The sequence below is a fragment of the Elephas maximus genome, chromosome 6, assembly GCF_024166365.1.
Source record: "Elephas maximus indicus isolate mEleMax1 chromosome 6, mEleMax1 primary haplotype, whole genome shotgun sequence".
NCBI lineage: Eukaryota > Metazoa > Chordata > Mammalia > Proboscidea > Elephantidae > Elephas > Elephas maximus.
Window position 1 is genome coordinate 89,115,788 of NC_064824.1, and position 20,404 is coordinate 89,136,191.

Below are 20,404 nucleotides of genomic sequence, written 5' to 3' on the forward strand. Positions count from 1 at the left end.
GATAACTCCATGCATAATCAAGTGAACCCCAATGTATAGAGGAAGAAACCCTTAACTCTGCCTAGTGAGGTCAAGAAGGAGTCCTGGTGGTGCAGTGGTTAAACACTTGGTTGCTAACCAAAAGGTAGGTGGTTCAAACTCACCAGCCGCTCCCCAGGAGAAAGATGTGGCAGCCAGCTTCTGTAAAGATTACAGCCTTGGAAACTCTACAGGGCAGCCCCACTCTATCCTATAGAGTCATTATGAGTTGGAACCAACTCAATGGCAACAGGTTTTAGTGAGGTCATGGAAGGCTTCCCAGATGGATGACATTTGAGTAGCGTTTTAGGGAAGGGAAAATGTATCCAGATGGAAATGATAAGGGCAAAAGCCACAGAGTCAAGAAATATGTGGTAATTTTTAAGCTAAAATGTTGGAAAAAAATCATTTAACTTCTCTATTTTCTTACTTGTGAAATGAGATTACATCTACGTACCCATCTCAAATGGTTGTTACGAGGATGATATGAAACATGAAGAGCAATATGAAGACGTAAGTTGGGGACCTTGAAGGATGAGCGTAATTTTGACTGGTAGAGAAAGGGGCTGAGGGCATAGAAGGTGATAAGTAAAAGATAAGCAAAGACTTCGAGGAGAAAAGTTGGTTAGGTGAGGAAAATTGATCTTTCCGGCTAGAATGAAGGATAGCAAGATGAGGTGGACTTCAGATACTAATCAGTCAGGAACAAACATGGAAGTTTAGTTTAGCAGAAGGGAAAAATGGGTTTGTTCAATTTAGCTGTCTTAATGTAGTTCAATATTTTTTGTTGTGGGAGGAAGGAAGCAAATCTGGAGCTTTAGAAGCCAGTCAAGATTCAAACGGAATATTTAGAGCAGGTTCCTTAAAGTTTACTGTATCTGTAACTCTATGACTTTTTATTTTCAAACCATGCAAGGCTATTATGCATAGTCCCAAACAATCGAGGGTCATATAATGTATAAATAGGTCAAAATATAAATACATGGATATGTAATTTAGCAGATTTAATGTGAGAGAGAAGGTATAATAAATTGCACTCAAGACAAAGAGAAAGATATAGACAGAGCAGGAATTGTCTGTGGTGTGGCATTGAATCAACTAGGATGCCTTAATGGAAATTCTGACTCCAGATGATTTAATTAATAAGGAAATGGGTCTCATGTAACAAGATGTCCAGTGGAGGGCAGGCATCAGGCTTGGTAGAGTCAGAAGGTTAATAATGTCTTAGAAATGTCAGGTGCTTTCTGTCCCTCCACTCATTGGCACTGTTGTTTTAGGTTTGCCTGAAGGCTGGCAAGATGTCTGCAGCACTTCCAAGGGGAAGAGGGTGTTTATGATCAGCTTGGATGAATCTTATTGTGTAGAATCGGTTCTGAAGAATAAACCGCAAAGAACATTATATTGCTATCATCACCTGATTATTCAGGACCGAGTTGGGAACTTTGTGGCCCACAGGCCAAACTATTCTTACAGATGTTTTATTTGACCTATATAGTTAGTGATAAAGGAGCCCTGGTGACAGTGTTTAAGAGCTATGGCTACTAACACCAGCCGCTCCTTGGAAACCCTGTCAGGGAGTTCTACTCTGTCCTATAGGGTTGCTATGAATTAGAATCGACTCAACAGCAATGGGTTTGGTTTTTTTGGTTTTATAGTGATTAAAAAAGAAAAAAGTGACCTGCTTACATTTAAAAGTCAGGGAATTTTATTTATTTTTAAAAATCCCATTTCTGGATTATCTTGAAGAATCCAAAGGTCTAGTAATTGTGCTGGCATTCCCATTTAGCTAAAATTGGTTGGAGCAAGTTTGTTACTGCCCCATTAGACAAGAGCATTCCAATTCAAATTTATTAGAGTCTCACTATACCCTATTGTATTACAACTGTTTTGCTTTACTCGGTCATGCTACCTACCTGGTTCCTCATTTGGAAAATTATTCCCAAAGATTTTTAAGAGCCTTGTGTTTTTGTACCTACAGACATGCTTCTTGTAGGCATTTGTCCAATCGTTCAAAAGAAACGAGGGCAAGGGCCAGATCTAGCTGGAGGGTGTGTCTTCACCCATTCTGTTATTTATTAGCTGTGTGACTTTATTAAGTTATAATTTCTCTAACTGTAACATTTAGTAATTGACACCTGTCCCCAACAGAATGTTACAAAGGTAACATAACTTCTTTAACCTCGAAGCAAAGAAGGACATAGTTTCTATTCCTATTTTGTTACCAAAGGAACTGCTTTCATATTTATGATTGAGATAGCCAAGAACTAAGTATTTTTTTCTGTAACTATTTCAATTAAGTATAAGCCATCCCTACCTTTGTATTTTGGTTGTCCTCTTGAAAAATATTTACAGGATAGCTTTATTGTTTACCAGTTCTATTATTCAGCATTGGTTGTGCAAATTTTTTTTTTAAAGTTTAAAAAGACCATTAAAAATATAATGTCAGATTTGTAACATTTTCTTTAAATACCATAATTATTAGAGAGCTGTAATGGCTTTCAACTTTGTAAAAAGCTCCTTTTATTTTGGTTTATTTCAAACATGGAGGTAAAAAAAGAAAGAATATAACAAACACCATTGTGTTGACCACCCAGGTAACATATTTGCTTCAGATTTTTCAAAATACTGTTTTAAGAAGTCAGTATTTGCAAATACAGTTAGAGTTCTGTTTTATAACTCTTCAAGCTCATTCCCCATTGTATATATCCAGAGATAGTAGCCATTACACTGAATTTGCTGTTTTTCATTCCCACGAGTGTTTTTAAACTTTTAAATTACACATATAGAATTCTGTCAATAATGTATTATTTTACCTGTTTTTATATTTTATATACATAGTCACGTAATACATATATTCTTCTGTAATTTTTTTCCCCTCTCAGCATTGTTTTTGAGATTTCTCCACTTTGATGCATGAAGCTGTGGTTCATTAATTTTAAATAAAGTATTATATATCATAATATGAGAACATTATGATATTTTAATCCATTTTCCTATTGATAAGCATTTGGCCCTTGGCTGCTAACCAAAAGGTCGGCAGTTCCAACCCACCATCTGTTCCACTGGAGTAAAGATCTGTTCAGGTAAAGATTCCCAAACCCATCGTTTGTTGTACTATCAAGGGCACATATGAATACAGTCCTGCCTCAGAGCATACCACATGGCATCGTCCCTGTGAGAAGCTGCTCAATCATAAATAAACTTCTATGTTTGTTAGGGAAATCCTGGCGGCGTAAGGGTTAAGGGCTATAGCTGCTAACCATAAAGATCGCCGGTTCAAATCCACAAGGCACTCCTTGGAAAGCCTACGGAGCAGTTCTACTCCGTCCTGTAGGATTGCTGTGAGTCAGAATTGGCTGGGCAGGCATCTTGTTTCTTGTGACTTAGGATTGTGCAGAGTGAACTAGATGCTGACTGCTTAAAAAGTGAAGATGTACTTTAATAGAACCAGTGTTATCCAGAGGATGCATACAGATTTGCCTTTTAGACCAGTTCATCAAAATACATTTTTGTGGATTCTGATGTTACTTTTTCTTATGTCTGAATTTTGGATTTAGCTATACAAATAATGATTTCAGTGAAGTTCAGTAATTGGTTTCAAATGATCTTACCATTAGATGAGCATATATAAATAAAAGTTAGGCTCATTTTTCTTTTTCCAGGGCTTGGAAACTGTGGCAAATTTCAGATGTTATACGAAAGCTGTTGCTGTGTGCCCTCAAGTTGATTCCAACTCATAGAGACCCTATAGGACAGAGTAGAACTGCCGCATAGTGTTTCCTAGGCTATAACCTTTACAGAAGGAGCCCTGGTCCTGCAGTGGCTAAGTCCTCGGCTCCTAACTGGAGGTCAGTGATTGGAACCCACCAGCTGCTCTGCAGGAGAAAGATGTGGCAGTCTGCTCCCATAAAGATTACAGCTTTTGAAAACTCTATCGGGCAGTTCTGCTATGTCCTGCAAGGTCGCTGTGAGTTGGAATCAATCTGAGGGCAATATGGGAACAGATCACCAGGTCTTTTCTCCAGAGGAGTGGCTGTTGGGCTCAAACTGCCGCCCTTTCGGTTAGCAGCCAAGGGCTTAACTGTTGTGCTGCTGAGCTCCTTTGAACCAATATCGGATTATTGTAATTGACATAGGGCTCATTTTCAAACCACTATTAACCTTCCCTTTTTATAGCATTAAATGCATGTGGCACGTTGAAATATCAATCAAGTGTCTCCTACCTGAATTTTAATTTTGTCTCTGAAAGGGAATGCTTATTCTCATTGGTACTCCCATTGTTCTCTCAACAGTACTCAGTTTCAACTGCTATGAAGGTAGATTGCCTGTTTTTTAGAGTTCTCAAATACTCTTCATAGTACGTGTTGGTCTCATAGCTGCCAAGTGTTCTTCATTCAAGTTGGACATTGTAACAATCAGTTTAAGCTAAGTCATGTTCTGGTAATAACTCCCAAATATAAATGACTTGTACCCTAAGGTTTATTTCTCTTCATGTTATTTGTCAATCACAGTCATCTTTAGTTTTGTTCCATCATTCTGGGACTCAGGTAAAGAAGCAGCCCCTGTCTGGTATGTGCTGCTCTTGTCCCAGAAAGAAAAGAGAGATGGCGGAACCAAGTGACGGCTCTTAAAGCTATAGCTCAGCAGCGGCATGTCACTCCCTCTCACATTTTATTGAATAAATCAAGCACAAGGCCAAACTTGCCATCAACAAATGGGGAGGTAAAGTCCTTCCAGTGGAAGAGAGAACAGTCATCCTTGTGACTGACTTTTGGGCTATTTACAAAATCTAATTATTTTTCTTTAAATTTTGCTAATATACAAATAAGACTTATTTCTGGGATGGGGTTTAGTTTCATTTAATTTTTATATGAATCCATAGAAACAAAAAAAAATTAAAATCATTTTGAAAATTAACAAATATTTGGAGGCCCTGACCATATAATTGTGAACTAAGTTCACATAATATTAATTTATGATTTAACTAAAGTCTTTATGATACCCCTCTAGATGAAAACAAATAGCTGATTCCCTTCCCTCCTTATTCCAGCCATCAGGAGACCCTCAAAAAGAACCTCATATAGTTAATATTTTAAATCAGACCATCTCAAGTATGTCCTTCAAATTTGGTAAAAGTCTAACCATTTTTGTGTGATGTAGCAATGAAGGGAGGTTTAATTTCACTTACACAGACTACAAATAATAGATTTTTAGATCTAACTGCACTGTGTTGGGATATATATACATGACATGTACGTCCAGTCCTACTGTTTTTTTCCTAGCAACTCATCTTCTTTAGCACTTTTTTTAGTTGTTTGTAAATAGCTGGCACCTCGGGCACTAAGCCCAGCTTTGCTCTTGCTATCTTTGCAGCATTCCCTTTCAATTTTAGGATACTTTAAAGAAATTACCGGTTTGTATTCTAAAAATGGGAAACCCATCGTGGTGTAGTGGTTAAGAGCTACTGCTGCTAACCAAAAGGTCGACAGTTGGAATCCACCAGGTGCTCCTTGGAAACCCTACAGGGCAGTTCTACTCTGTGCTATAGCGTCGCTATGAATTGGAATCTACTCGATAGCAAAGGGTTTGGGGGTTTTTTTTGGTTATTCTAAAAACGAAGTACATGATCTACTCATTTTGGGGAGTTAGCTTGTCCTTAAATATATTTTACAATTAGTTTAAAACAGTTCTCAGTTCGGCTTTTCAATAGAGGTGACAACTGATCACATTTCACAACAAAACTTATTCACCCATGGGACAATAAGAATAATAATGTCTAGTACTTACAGAATGCTTTGTCTGTGTTGACTCATTTAATCCTCACAACATCCCTATGAAATAAGTACTAATATTATCCTCATTTTATAGAGAAGGATTTGCTCTTGCTGTAACTCAGATCTAAATTCAGCATTGGAAAAAGAAGTCATGGTGGCAAGGTTTATCAGTGAGGCTAGGAAGTTCGCCAGTTAAAACTGGAAGCCAACAGATGAAAGGGAAGTAGAAAAAAAAATTTAGAGGTTTCCTGAAACTTACTCTGTCCTCCAACCAAAAGAATTTCAAACAACAACAACAACAAAACTTAGACAATTCTTTTAAGCCTTGGGTCAAAGGAGAAGTATTTTCTGTTTAGCTCTAGGTCAACAAAGTAATAATCTTTTAGCTTTTGTGAAGAGCAAAATCTGGAACTTATATATGGGTTGTATTATGATCTTGAAACATGAACCTTTTTGTGAGCTTCAAAAATTCCTTCAGAAAAAAAGGCTATGGAGCACAGCTCTACTCTTCCACACATGGGATTGTCATGAGTTGGAATCAACTGGACAACAGCTGTTTTTTTAAATCTTCGAAAGAACATAGAAGCTCAGGAACAATTCTTCTAGTTGAAGTAGAATCAAAAAGGCCAATTTTTCCTTTCAATGTTACTTACCTTCACAGTGGCTGTGGGACCACAATCCATTATAGGATAGCTGTACAAAGAGGAAGTCTCAGAGTAGCTCTGACAGTGCGGCCAAGTGTTAATCTGGAGAGCCTTTTTCTATTTGTAGATATTTTGGTGGGCTTTAAAAAAAAAAAAAAAAATTTTTTTTACTGTATGTGTATAAAATGTTTTATAGTGATTTATATGATGATATGATTTAATAGGTGAATAATTAACCTAACTGAAAATGATTACCATATTTTTGCACAAATAATGCACGTGCTATACACTTCTTGCCAACTGCATAACCCCCTCATGAGGTACTTTCCTAAGCATACTATCAGTGTTATGTGTGTGGGTGCATCATTTATATGGGTGTGTTATTTGTGGAAAAAATACGGTAACTCATACATGGTTCCAAAGTTGTATTTGATTAAAACATCACTAAAGATGAAAACGATATAAGATGAAGAAAAGAATTAAATGAAAGTGTTAATCAATCACATTTTTTTATATTTATAATAATTTCAATTGCTGCCTATTACTTTTTCATTGTCGTTCTCAAAAAAAAATTTTTTTTTTTAAAGAAGGGGTTAAATTTCATAGTGTACCTTACTTCTAAGTGTTGGGAATAACATCTCTTTATTCTCAGCATCTCATTTCCTAAGGTAGAAACTTTAGAAAATAATCTCCTGTTCCTGTGTTTGTTTTCTATATTTATTAAGTATACTTGGAGTGGTTGGTAGATTTGAACTGCCAACCTTTTGGTTAGCAGCTATAGCTCTTAGCCACTTCATCAGGGCTTCATAAGATATTTACACCTTTAAATACCTGAATTTTTTTTTTCCCATAGGAAAATTAGAGAAACCAAGAGAAAAACTGGGAGGAAAACAACTGGATTTTTCAATAGCTTGGATGTGGTTGAGAAAAAGGAAGCAATCAAAACTGATAACTAGTTATATCTAAGAGACTTCAGGACACAAGCGTTTATAAATTATTAAAAAGGCTAAGCAGGGGTAGTAGTTTTTACTGTTCCCCCAACCTCGATGTTCCTTTTTCTGAATGTATCACTAACTTAACTCATCAATTTGACGAGTAATACTTAATACTGATAACAACCCCCCATGATTACTTGCAGTAGTCTTAACAGCCTTTTAAAAAAGGTGATTTCATTCTTTTTTCATGTTCTTCCTGTTAAAGAGCAAATACAAAAAACTTAAACATGGCAAGGCTGTGACATGACAAAGGTCACAGACTGTAGGTACAGCTGGGTTTCCTAATTATTAATCTAGTGCAATATTTTAAGATTCATTAGATTACTAAATCTGGTGATCAGTTCATGACACACTCTTCCGGATTCATAAAAACCATCCCAGTTAAGCTTTGTGGATCTGGGCATTTAAACCTAATTGTTTCAGGAAATCGTCTGAAAACATTTTTTGTCCTGGATGGAGGGTATATGTGGGCTCAAACAACATCTCAGAGTTTATCAGATCCTTCGCTCCTTTTCTACAGGTCCAAAAGGATAAATGAATAAAGGGACGCTGGGCTGAAAAGACTCAAGGAACCAGTATTTGGACGTTTATTTTTTAAAACAATAAAGCAGATTTTAAAATAGAAAACGTATCTATGATTTTGCCTTCAAGAAAACTATTAGGAGAATCATTGCTGTTCAAAAATATTTTTGTGGCATCGGTATGTATAATTTTTTTTTTTTTTAAAGCAAGCAATCTTATTCTGGACCTCCCCCTTTCATTGCCCTTCCTCCACTCCAACCCTCCAAATGGCTTAAGTCGCATAGCTAAAAGGATTTTGCTCATTTTTTCCAAAACACATTCGCATCTGGGTAGTAGCCAACCATGGAAAGTTTCAAGCACACGTAATATTTAGGAGAGAGAAGGGGCTCGTCTGGGGCAGACTTCGCGGGACCGAGGCCCTTGGAGGCGTCACCACACGCCCTGTCCCGATAGTTGGGGGCCAGCTGCAGGCTCCGACCAGGGTCGCCCCAGCCAGTCCCGCCGTACGCCCGCTCCTCGGCTGCGGGGCCTCTCGCCCATCATTCCTTCCCCCCTCTCGCCCGGTCCGAGGCCCCAGAGTCCACAGAGTCCATCCGCTGGAAAACGACCAGAGCTCTGGGCCCGCACTTTCCAACCAGGACAGGCTCGAGACCTGCGCAGAGCCGGAGATGCGGCTCCTCTGAAGCCCAGCCTGGCACCCCCACCTCATACGTCAGTTTGACTTCTCTCCCCGGCGCCCGCCCGACCGACCCTTCGCGCACCCGGCGCCGAAAGAAATTTGACTGCTCCTGTAACCAATCGGAAGAGAGGTCGAGGGTCTAAGCCAATCGGAACGGGCGAAGGGGGCAGGCCGCCGGCGTCGTCCCGCCCCTGGGTGGGTGAACGAGGAATGTCTCCGGCCCGCCCCTGCGCTTCAGCCTCAGTGCGGAGCCCTCGGCGGTGAGAGGAGGAGCGGCCTCGGACAGCATAGCGCGTAGCAACAACGGCAGCCGGAGCCGGAGCCCTGAGCTAGAGCCACACCCACGTCGCTGCCCCTTTCGCCGCCCCCCTCGGAAGCCGCATTCCGGCAGGAGAGGCGGCCGCCCACGCCCGGAGCATCCTCCTCAGTCGAGCGGGCGCTGACGGACCCGGCGGCATGATGCGGCTGCGAGGCTCCACGATGCTGCGGGACCTGCTCCTGCGTTCGCCCGCCGTCGCTGGTGCGGCGCTGAGGCGGGCGCAGCCCCTCGCCACTCTGTGCCAGCGCCCCCGGAGCGGGGGGAGGCCGGCCGCGGGCTCAGCGGCCGCTGCGCGGCTCTACCGGTGGTGGGGCGGGGGCGGCCGGCCGGCGGGACCCCTTGCGCGGGGCCTGTCCAGCTCCCCCTCGGAGATCCTGCAGGAGCTGGGCAAGGGAGGCGCGCAGCCGCAGCCCGGGGCGTCGCCGCCCGCGGCCCCGCCGGCGTCCAGCCCCAAGGACGGCCCCGGGGAGACGGACTCGTTCTGCAACAGCGAGGGCAAGGAGCCGGCGGCCGCAAGCGAAAAGTGAGTGTTCCAGGGAGGGCCCGGGCCCGACCGGGGCCTGCAGGGGTGCGGGATGGGAGCAGAGGTTCGAGAAAGAGAAAGAAAGGGATGCCGGCGGCCTGCGCCGTCTGCGCCATGTGATTAGGCCCGACCCCGCCTGCGCCTTCCCCGCCCGCGCCCCTCCGCAGGGCCCCCACTTCCCTTTCCCGCCCCGGCGCGGGCCGCCCGGGCTGGGGGGGGGCTGTCCCCTCCCCAGAGCGGCCGCCGCGGGCTCCACGCCGCGTCCCCGGATCGCCGCTGCGGCAGCTGGCCGCCGGCCCAGCCCCTGGTGGGTGATGCCATGTGAACGTCTCCAGCGAGTGACATTTAGGAGAACGGTATTGAGCAGAGGCCGTGCCTTCCTGCCTCGTCGCTTTTCCAGGCTCGAGCTTTCCCTCTGTCTGCCCTCTCTCGGTCTCTGCCACCACCTCCTTGGAAGCCTGATGTGGAGGATTATTCATCTTTCGGGGGTGGCTCTCTCAGGCATGTGTGGAGCCATCTGGGGCACCGGAAATAATGTTTCAGAGAGGAGATGAGGAGGTAAAGGGTCACGTGGCCGCGAGGCTCGGGCATGCAGTTTAGACCACCTGTTTGTGCTGGGGACTAGCTCTGGCCTGTCTGATGTCGTCCATGAGATGGGCGAGGTTTTCACAAAATAGCCAAAGTGAAATATGACGTAAAACACTAACTCAGTGATAAATGCGAGTTAAGTAGCTTTTGTAATTTAAATATCTCGTGATAGGTTGTTGAACCATCTATACGTTCACAGCAGTTTAGTCTCAAAATAAAATTGGGGTTTTCTACATATGAGAAACAGTTTCCTTAATACTTTATAGTCTTGTGTAATATAAATGAACACAAACTTTTGTTTTCCTAATATGGGTAAAAGTTTACCTGTCCGCTTTCTTTATATCCTACTATAATTCTGACTTGGTATTGACACCATGTGACCCATTGCCACCCTTTTACATCTGTTATTTCTGTTTCCAGGCCCCAGAGTACCTCAAGTCAAACCGAAAGTGTGATTCTTATAATTTCGATCTCGGACCTGTTAAAATGCTTCCTGTAATTGAAGTTGGCTCCTCCCTAGAACATTCCAAGTGATTTTTTTCCCAGACTGAAAAATATTACTAAAAAAAAAAAATTACTAGGTGATGGGCAAAATTGGTGATATTCTATGGTAGTGATTTGGTGCCAGGAAGTAGCGTTATTATCGAGAGCAGGTCATTTAACATCGTGGGTTAGACTCAAATCTCCTATAGTTCTAAAAAGGTAGGCTTTAGTTAAATTTGTACCTTTCTGATGTTTTAGGAACTGGAATGTGTATGTTTCATCTCATCTGGGACTCACTTTTATTTTAGATCTTCTGGCTCACCAAGCATGTAACAAGTTTAAATATGTGTGCCCAGAGTTACTGGATTGCAGTATGCAGTTAGTACCATTTAAAAGTTATGCTTAAAGGCTACAGGATGAGAACTGCTTCCCATTTAAAATGTGTCTTTGGGTCTGTTTCTCTTCATTGTGTTAGTGTCTTTTTTTTTGTTTGTCTGATAGGAACTTGAACTCTTTTTGTAATACACATGTTTCCCAGAAGCTTCTGTTTTTTTGGCCCTATTAATAAAAAGTCATCTCTTAGCAATAACTTTCAGATCGGCAACCTACTAAAAAAAAAAAACCTCCCACTTGACCTCCCCCACAAAAATAGAAAACCAGCCTCAAGAGGGAAGCTCTCAAGAAGACTTGCTCAGAAGCCTTGGAGTTTGAGTGGCCAATAAAGTTAACCTAGTTTGCCTTAGTTCTGTAAGTTTGGTTTTTGCCACCAAGTTTGGAATAATAGCTAGACTGGTTCAGGAACAATCTAGGTATATGATGATCCTGAGATCTTTCAAAGATTTGGGTCAAGAGTGAACCTCAGCTGTTAACAGTTTAACACATAAAGTGAAAAACACTGGCTTTTTAAAGTGAAAAAAAAATTTTAAATTCATGAAAATTTGTTTTGATTCCCGAATGATGTGGCTGCCAAATGTAACTTTCTTCCTTTGGCTCCTTCCATTTTGTCTTTACATGATGAACAGTTCCCCTATTTTGTGAGGTAAGCTTCCATTTGATCCTGTTATCCTTTCTAATGCTTAGCTTCCAAAGCAGAGGTCATCCTTCAATCAGCAAGCCACCTGGAATGCTAGCACTCAGGACTCTGTCACATTTTACAGGGATTTTTAAAAGAAATAGTCATGTGAAAATTAAATGACGTTTTATAAGAGGCTTAGAATCATATTTGGAACATATTAAATGCTAAGTGTTTTCATTAAATGAGAATAAAGTTGCTTCATTTACTGCAAAACCTGTCAAGGACATTGACCATCAATTTTCAGGTTCACACATGAGAAATATTTTTTATTTCTGGAAAAAGTTTCTCTTGAGAAGTTTCGTACTTTTTTCTTACGTGAAACTATGATTTGCTCTGTTTACCTTTTTGCCCAGTTTACCAATAATAAGCTCAGAGTGAATTTAATGCTTAATCCAGCAGTTTCATTAGTTCATATTGCTGGTTCATTTGCTTTTCCTCCTTTCTTTGGTTCAGATTTTCTGTTTTATTGTATTTACTGTGTATTATATTCTGGAGGAAGTAGGATATAAACAAATTACCTACTTATGTTAAATGGCTACACTGTCCCCTTCAACCTAAATCTGATTTAGTTTCCTGGTTTAGGTTTGGATTCTACTACTAAAATTTTTCCTTACAGAAAAATGATGTAATGTTCTTTCTTTGCTCAGTTTTCCCTGCAGTGCCCTTATTTAATTTTGTTACCGTCATTCTGTCATCTTGAAAACCACTTTGGCTGTCTTCATTTTTCAAACTCTTCTGCGTTTCTGGCTCCTTTTCTTGGATTTCCTCACTGGATGTACCCTGAGACTGGGTCCTTTGCTCCTTTTCCACTTGGTTGCTTTTTCAACAGCATATCTCTTCTCTTAGCTTTGACTGTCATCTTTGTGTAGGTGATACTTCACCTCTCATCCAAGCTCTGTTAACTTATGTGTATCTCCCTATAGCTGGTAACTTCAAATTTAAAATCTGTAGCCCTACACATATCCATTCTTTTTTGTAATTTCAATCTATTTTGCATGCTTTTGCCCAATTTATTTTAGAATTTTAATTTCAAAATATCACTGTATTTCCACAGAACTAATACAGATTGGAATGAGCATTTTATCAGCATCACAAACCATGTTGTGGCATTAAAGAGCCATGATTAACTTCTGTGCCAGCGCTTGCCTAGCACGGACATTTACCATGTTTCACTTCTGTAAAGCCCAGAAGTGTATAATATGTATATGTAATAATCCCCTGGGGAGAGGAACTATTAAATGACTTTTTATTTGGGCATTTTATTTTTTAATTAGAAAAGAGATAATATAACAAAGATAATAAAGATGAATTAGGATAGAAAATACGAGCATATGTGTGCTCTTTAGAAAGTATGTAATTGCTACAGGTCTCAATAGTGAAGGTATTCCATTAAAACAACAATGAGATCATTTGCCCCTGATTGGCAAATGTTGAGGTACATCAAGTGATGAAAAGGATGTGGGAAATAGGAACTCTGACATTGCTGGTGGAAGTATAAATTTAGCTACTTTCGAGGGCAATTTGGTAGTATCTGTTAAAAATTGCATACCCATGATGCAGTAATTATACTTTTACACATCTGCACGAAGTATAATGCTTACTTTATTAAAAGATAAAAGTGCAAGCAAAGATTATTTCAGCTCGCGAAGCACACTTTTCAGACAAAGATTAGACAGGCCTATAAAACAATAACACACATGAAGAATGTGCTTCTTTTCTTAATTCAGTCAAATATATGAGACCGAATGGGAAACTCTTGCCCAAAAGCAAGGCAAGAAGGCAGGAAGGGACAGAAAAACTGGACAAATGGACACGGGGAACCCATGGTGGAAAGGGGGAGAGTGCTGTTACATTGCAGGGATTGCAGCCAGTGTCACAAAACAATTTGTGTATAAATTTTTGAATGAGAAATTAACTTGCTCTGTGAACTTGCACCTAAAGCACAATAAAATAAATTTCAGTTAGCTTCAGATAGTGTGTCTTAATGCTTTGGTAGGTCATACTTATTAATAAATGGGAAGTGCAGGCCAAAGAAAAGCATTCCATCATATACCATGAGAATTGAATTTCAAAGTAAGATTGAATGGTACATTTCAGTTAACACTGAATTAGGTCTATAGAACAGTCCTGATAATGAGGCTGAACCAGTGTTTGGCAAATATAATGTGTTTTGAAATCGAAAGACAGAACCTTTGTTGAGATAGATGCCAAATGCTTTTGTGATCTTTCAGTATTACATTTAATTTGTAAAACTGAACATTTACAGTTCACTTAAACTAAAATCAAAGTTAGATGTATATTTAATTTTTTCTTTTGACTTCTCAGTCAATCCCTCGGTCATTTTACTTGTGATGTCTTCCATATTATAAATTTTTTCTAGGTCTTGGTAATCAGTGAATTTTGGATTTCTTTTAATGGCCGATCAGAAAAATGCCAGTATTAACATTTTTTTGCTGCCTAATACTTACACAGAACCATGTGTATCTGTTGAGATAGATGCCATTGGTATATTGCTATTGATGTAAAACCACTGGTAAATTGGTACTTGTGCTGTAATTATTAAACTGCATATTTTTTTTTATGTTATTAGTTTTACTAATATTGAGAGGAAGTTCACTGAAATAGAATGGAGTAGATCCAGAAGTTTAGTCTCCTTGAGTTTGAGTTTGTTTTCATTAAATCAGCCAACTCAGCAAACGCCTATCAAATAGAACTCAGCCTTTTTTCATGAGGCAATATTGCAGGCCAAAAAGGTGGGGGCGGGGGAGGGGGGCACACTATTTCATTTTGAAGAGAGTAAACGTCACCTTGAAGAGAAATTTGCTGAAGATAACGTGCATGTTTCTTGCAGTTTAAAAAAATTATTTGAAAGAAATCAGTAAAATCAAAGTACCCTTGTGATATTGAGGTAAAGAAAAATTATGGTTGTAGAAACTGAAAGTCTAATTGTAGGATTTGCATTCTTAAAAGAGCCCCAAAAAACCAAACCAACTGCTGTCGAGGCAATTACGACTCATATCGACCCTGTAGGAACCCAGTCATAGTAAATCCTATATAAACCAAAGTTATATTTTATAGCTGCCTTTCTCCTTTTTCAATCTCTAGCTCATTTGCTAGTAGGAGGAATGCTTAAGAAATCCGAGTCAAAAGATATTTATGAAATAGTTACTAATCATTGATATCTCTGAGTGAGGTAAATAGGTTTTAGCCATGGACACTGTGACTACAGTTTTACGCTGGAGGGCACTCACATGTAAAATTGCTTTGATTATGAAACAGTGCATTTTACTGCAGTCGGTGTTTTCTGATCCCTTTCAACATAGAAGCAGCTGTGTCTTGGCTTTCTCTGAGAAGTATCCTCTGCTTGGTATATAACATTTGTTATTGCTTACTGATTTCTAAAGAAGTGCTTATAATGAAAGCACTAATTTCAAAACATTAAAACTGTTGATGTCGCATAATAAAAAAAATTTTTGATACCTTTTAGGATTTAGAGACAGGAAGGCTGACCCCTTCTAAAGCTGTGCCCATAATGGACAGTTGCCCTCAGCTGATATGGACAGCCTGACCATTTCCTCATTGAAATCTGGCTTTTGTGCTTGTACTTTGGCTTGTTCTTGAGTAAGTTTCTTCAATAAAGTGCGATCAAAACCACAACCCTAATTTAATACAATGTCATCCACACTTTGTACAGGATGCAATTTTAATAAGGCAGAACAACAATTCAGTCAACTAACGTAAGCAATTCCTCTATTAAATATTTTGGTTAAAAATTCTTAAATATGTAAGGACCAGCTTCCTGGAACCAATTCTGGTTCAGCCACTTAAGAGTTATGTGACATTTGACACACTGCTTGACTTTGATACTCTGTCCTTAATCTGTAAATTAGGGACAGTTATACCTGGGAGTCACAAGCAGTTAAGTGCTTGACTACTAGCTGAAAGTTGACAGTTTGAACCCACCCAGAGGTACCTGAGAAGACAGGCCTGGCTGGTGATCTGCTTCCAAAAGGTCACAGCCTTGAAAACCCTATGGAGCAGTTCTCTGCACACTTGGGGTCGCTCTGAGTTGGAATTGACACGTCTGCAGCCACCAATCAACCAATACCTACCTTACAGGGTTTTAGGATTAAATAACAGAAAGAACTTTTTTTTTTTTAACATTAAATTCTTAAAAGATGTTATATTTGGTTTTTAAATTCCACCAATAATTAATCAACTTTGGGGTAAAATGCCTTGTAGGGTAAGCAATTTTGTTAGACTTAAATTAATTCTGGTATACTAATGGTAAAAAAAAAAAAAAAACCCGTTGCCATCGAGTTAGCTGCCACATACAGTTTCCAGGGAGTGGAACTGCGTATAGGACAGAGTAGAACTCTCCCGTAGGGTTTCCATGGAGCACCTGGTGGATTCAAACTGCAGACCTTTTGATTAGCAGCCATAGTGCTTAACCACTACACCACCAGGGTTTCCATACTGATGGTCTTATATGGGTAAAAACCCTTTACCGTTGAGTCAATTCTGACAGCCACCATCAATGGAACTTTCAACCTAATGGTTAATTTATTAATTTGCTGGTGTTGGTGGACATTTACTATGAATTTAATCGCTCTAAGCTAGAAATGATAAACTGATTTAAAAACCAACCCCAATATCTTTTAAAGATTATTGTTTTAAAATGAAGACATGGAAATAAAAAGATCAAAGCATTCTTTTATGTTCTGTTGGTAGACCTCATGCTTTTTTATCCCAGTTATAGTGACCATATAGGACAGAGTAAAACTGCCCCATGCGGTTTTCTAGACTGTAAATCTTTACGGGAGCAGATCACCAGGTTTTTTCTCCTGCAGAGCCACTGGGTGGGCTTGAACTGCCAAACTTTAGATTCCCAGCCAAGCATTTTAACCATTGCACCACCAACGCTCCTAACCTTACTTTATTCATCTTTATATACCCAGTGTTGACACAAAATAGGCTGTGTAAGCAAAGTACAAAAATCAGTAATGCAGCCACTGAGTGCTAAAAAGGGTCTAGAGAATCTGGTCGGGGAAAGCCCTATGAAACAGTTGGAATGATCATTGATACCTTGAAGTTTGGGGAGTGGAAGATTATACACAGAATAATAAGGGTGAAATAGCAGGATTTATTTATAGGGCAATGAGTATAGTCAGTTATATTGGGGAATTATAGATAATAAGTTAAGAACAGATAATGCAAAGCCAAATTATAAGAGAACTGAATACTGAAGAGTTTGAATTATCCTTTGGTAAAAAAAAAAAAAAACACTTTTTTTTTTTTAATTGGGAAACTGGTTGAGCAGTAGAGTAAGCAGATGAAGAGTGTCTCTTCAAATTGCAGAAGTTGGCTAGGCTCTTAATTTAAACTCTGTATATTTCTTGGGTAGTCAGTCTCCTCATTATTGGTTTATCTATATCTCTCAACTATGAAAAGTAGGTCTTTTAACATTTTATGAGTAGAAACAGACACCTTAATTCATACATCCTGTGCTTTAGCTGTTTGTAGTTCTTTGTAAACACCAGTGAATGCTTACACTTTGTGTCTTTGGTCATTCTGTTTCCTTTGCCAGAAATCCTCTTCTGTTGCCCTGTTTCCAGCTCCTACCCACCTTTCAGTTCCAGCTCAGATTCCACTTCCTCTAAAAAAAGCTTTACCATATTGACCCACAGTGAAGTAATTTTTCAGTGATTAGATCCCATAGCTGCTTTCTCATAGTTCCTCATTAGTATATATCTTGTATTTCCCCATCTGGACTATAAGCAATGCCTAACTTAAAGCTTTACGTGTCATAAATGCTAGTTAAAAGCATGAGACTTTTCTTTTTCTTTCTTTCTTTCTTTCTTTTTTTTTTTTGAGAAATCATTTCTTTCGAAGGTAGCTATGTTGTGATGTTAAAGAAGTGGAAAGAATGAGTAAATGAAGGAACAATGTAGCAAAAGCTTCTTAAAGGTAGAAATTAGGAAATGGAGGAGAACAAAAATTAGGGAAGGAATGAAACAGGGTCATAATCATTTTATGTTTTTCTCCCAGGGAATCTGAAGAGCTCACCAGGGTTCATCAATAATTGTTGATTTTACTTATATACTGCTGATGGGAATGTAGAATGGTACAGCCACTTTGGAAATCTATGTGGTGCTTCCCTAAAAAGCTAGAAATTGAACTACTGTATGATCTAGCAATCCCACTCCTTGGAATATATCCTAGAGAAATAAGAGCCCTTACACAAATAGATATATGCACACCCATATTCATTGCAGTACTGTTTATAATAGCACAAAGATGGAAACAACCCAGGTGCCCATCAGCAGATGAATGGATAAACAAATGATGGTATGTTCACACAGTGGATGTCTTAGTCATCTAGTGCTGCTATAACAAACACCACAAGTGGATGGCTTTAACAAAGAGAAATTTATTTTGTCACAGTCTTGGAGGTTTCAAGTCCAAATTCAGAGTGTCGGCTCCAGGGGAAGGCTTTCTCTCTCTGTTGGCTCTGGAGGAAGGTCCTTGTCCTCAATCTTACCTCCGGTCAAGGAGCTTCTCAGGCACAGGGACCCAGTGTCCAAAGGACGCGCTCTGCTTCTTGTGGTGCCTTCTTGGTGGTATGAGGTCCTCAACTCTCTGCTTGCTTCCCTTTTATCTCTTGAGAGATAAAAGGTGGTACAGGCCACCCCCCAGGGAAACTCCCTTTACCTTGGATCAGGGAGGTAACCTGAGTGATGGTGGTGTTACAGTCCTACCCTAATCCTTTAACATAAAATTACAGTCACAAAATGGAGGGCAACCATTCAATACTGGGAAGCATGGCCTAACCAAGTTGATACACACATTTTTGGGGAGACATAATTCAATCCACGACAACGGGATACTACGCAACGATGAACAATGATGAATCTGTGAAACATCTCATAACATGGATGAATCTGGAAGGCATTATGCTGAGTGAAATTAGTCAGTTGCAAAAGGACAAATATTGTATGAGACCACTATTATAAGAACTCAAGAAAAGGTTTAAACACGGAAGAAAACATTTTGATGGTTACAAGGGTGGGGAGGGAGGGAGAGGGGTATTCGTTAACTAGATAGTATGTAAGAATTATTTTAGGTGAAGGGAAGGAAAACACAATACAGGGGAAGTCAGCACAACTGGACTAAACCAAGAGCTAAGAAGTTTCCTGAATATAACTAAACACTTCTAAGGACAGAGTAGAAGGGGGGGTGTCTGGGAACCATGGATGCAGGGGACATCTAGGTCAGTTGGCATAACAAAGTGTAGTAAGAAAACATTGTGCATCCCACTTTGGTGAGTGGTGTCTGGGGTCTTAGATGCTAGCTAGCGGCCGTCTAAGGTACATCAGTTGGTCCCAACACACCTGGAGCAGAGGAGAATGAAGAACACTAAGACGGAAGGAAAATAAGAGCCCAAGACACGGCCGCATAACCAGAGACTCCATCAGCCAGAGACCAGAAGAACTAGGGTGATTGCCCTGACAGGAAACTCAACAGAGAGTCCCTGATAGAGCAGGAGAAAAGTGGGGTGCGGAACTCAAATTCTAGTAAAAAGACCAGACTTAATGGTCTGACTGAGCCTGGAGGGACCCCAGAGGTCACAATCCCAGATTATTAGCCCAGAACTAAAACCATTCCCAAAGCCAACTCTTCAGACAAAGATTAGGCCGGACTGTAAGACATAAAATGATACTGGTGAAGAGTGTGCTGCTTATCTCAAGTAAACACATGAGACTAAGTGGGCAGCTCCTGTCCAGAGGTGAGACAAGAAGGAAGAGGGAGTCAGGAGCTGGTTGAATGCACACGGGAAATACAGTGTGAAGAGGAGGACTGTGCTGTCATATCATAGGGAATACAACTAGGGTCACATAACCATGTGTGTATAAGTTTTTGTATGAGAAACTGATAGCAACTATAAACTTAAAGCACAATAAAGTGCTAAAATTTGAAAACATGCTATAATCTATTTTTTGTCAAACCTTCTCAAAGATTTTCTAGTTAAACTATAGTTCCTAGCTATAGTTTTCTGCTTTCAAATTTTAAAAGCAAAGTACATTGTTGTGATAGCGTTGCCATAAGATCACATTAAATAAGGGCAAGAAACATCTTTGGAGTAATTTCTCTCTCTTTAAAAGTTTGGAGTGAATCTGCATTCGTTTGTTCCCCAGACCGTTTAAGCTAACTCATTCTCAGATCAGAGTCCAAGCTATTAAATGCTGAGATAGGTAGTAATTTATTTTTTATAACTATTATTTTTTCAATCATTTTTGACCATGTTTTGAGAGCATATTATTTACAGATGTCTTAAATTTTCTCTCCTACGGATAAAAGTTAGTCTCTTGTCTCTAAAAGCAGGTAAATATTTACCTTTTTTGCTAACTATGGAATAACATGATCATTTTAATGTTTTTGTGCTGTGTGCCATAAGGTAAAGAAGTACATATTTTACGTTATTTACCTAGCTTTTAGGAAAAGCAAATACCATTTACTCGTGTGATAAATACACAGAAGGCTTATACTGCAGTTTTTTAAAGTGAGAAACTATCGCTATCTGCAATGTACTTGATGAACCATTTTCTGTAAATAATTGGTATGTTATTATCCACTGATATTTTGACAGCTGGTTCAATTTTTCTTTAAATATTAGGTCATCAGTATTACTGAAGTCAGAGTAGTGGTATTAGATCAGGGTAAGGTTTAGAAAATGTGTTTAGCCTTAAAAAAGTAGTAGCAGTAAGTTCAAGAGCCAGTATAGTG

General features: G+C 39.7%; 1 protein-coding gene across 4 annotated transcripts in view; it reads left to right on the forward strand.

Moving 5' to 3' along the window:
* Positions 1–8,812: 8,812 nt before the first annotated feature.
* Positions 8,813–20,404, forward strand: part of GLS (glutaminase) — an 80,594-nt gene continuing 69,002 nt past the window's right edge. The window contains exon 1 of one of the 4 annotated variants that reach the window (XM_049887709.1): positions 8,813–9,474. In XM_049887709.1, the coding sequence (XP_049743666.1) occupies positions 9,089–9,474 (386 nt within the window). In that variant the 5' untranslated portion in view covers positions 8,813–9,088. The other 3 variants (XM_049887711.1, XM_049887710.1, XM_049887713.1) reach the window with 3 other exon arrangements.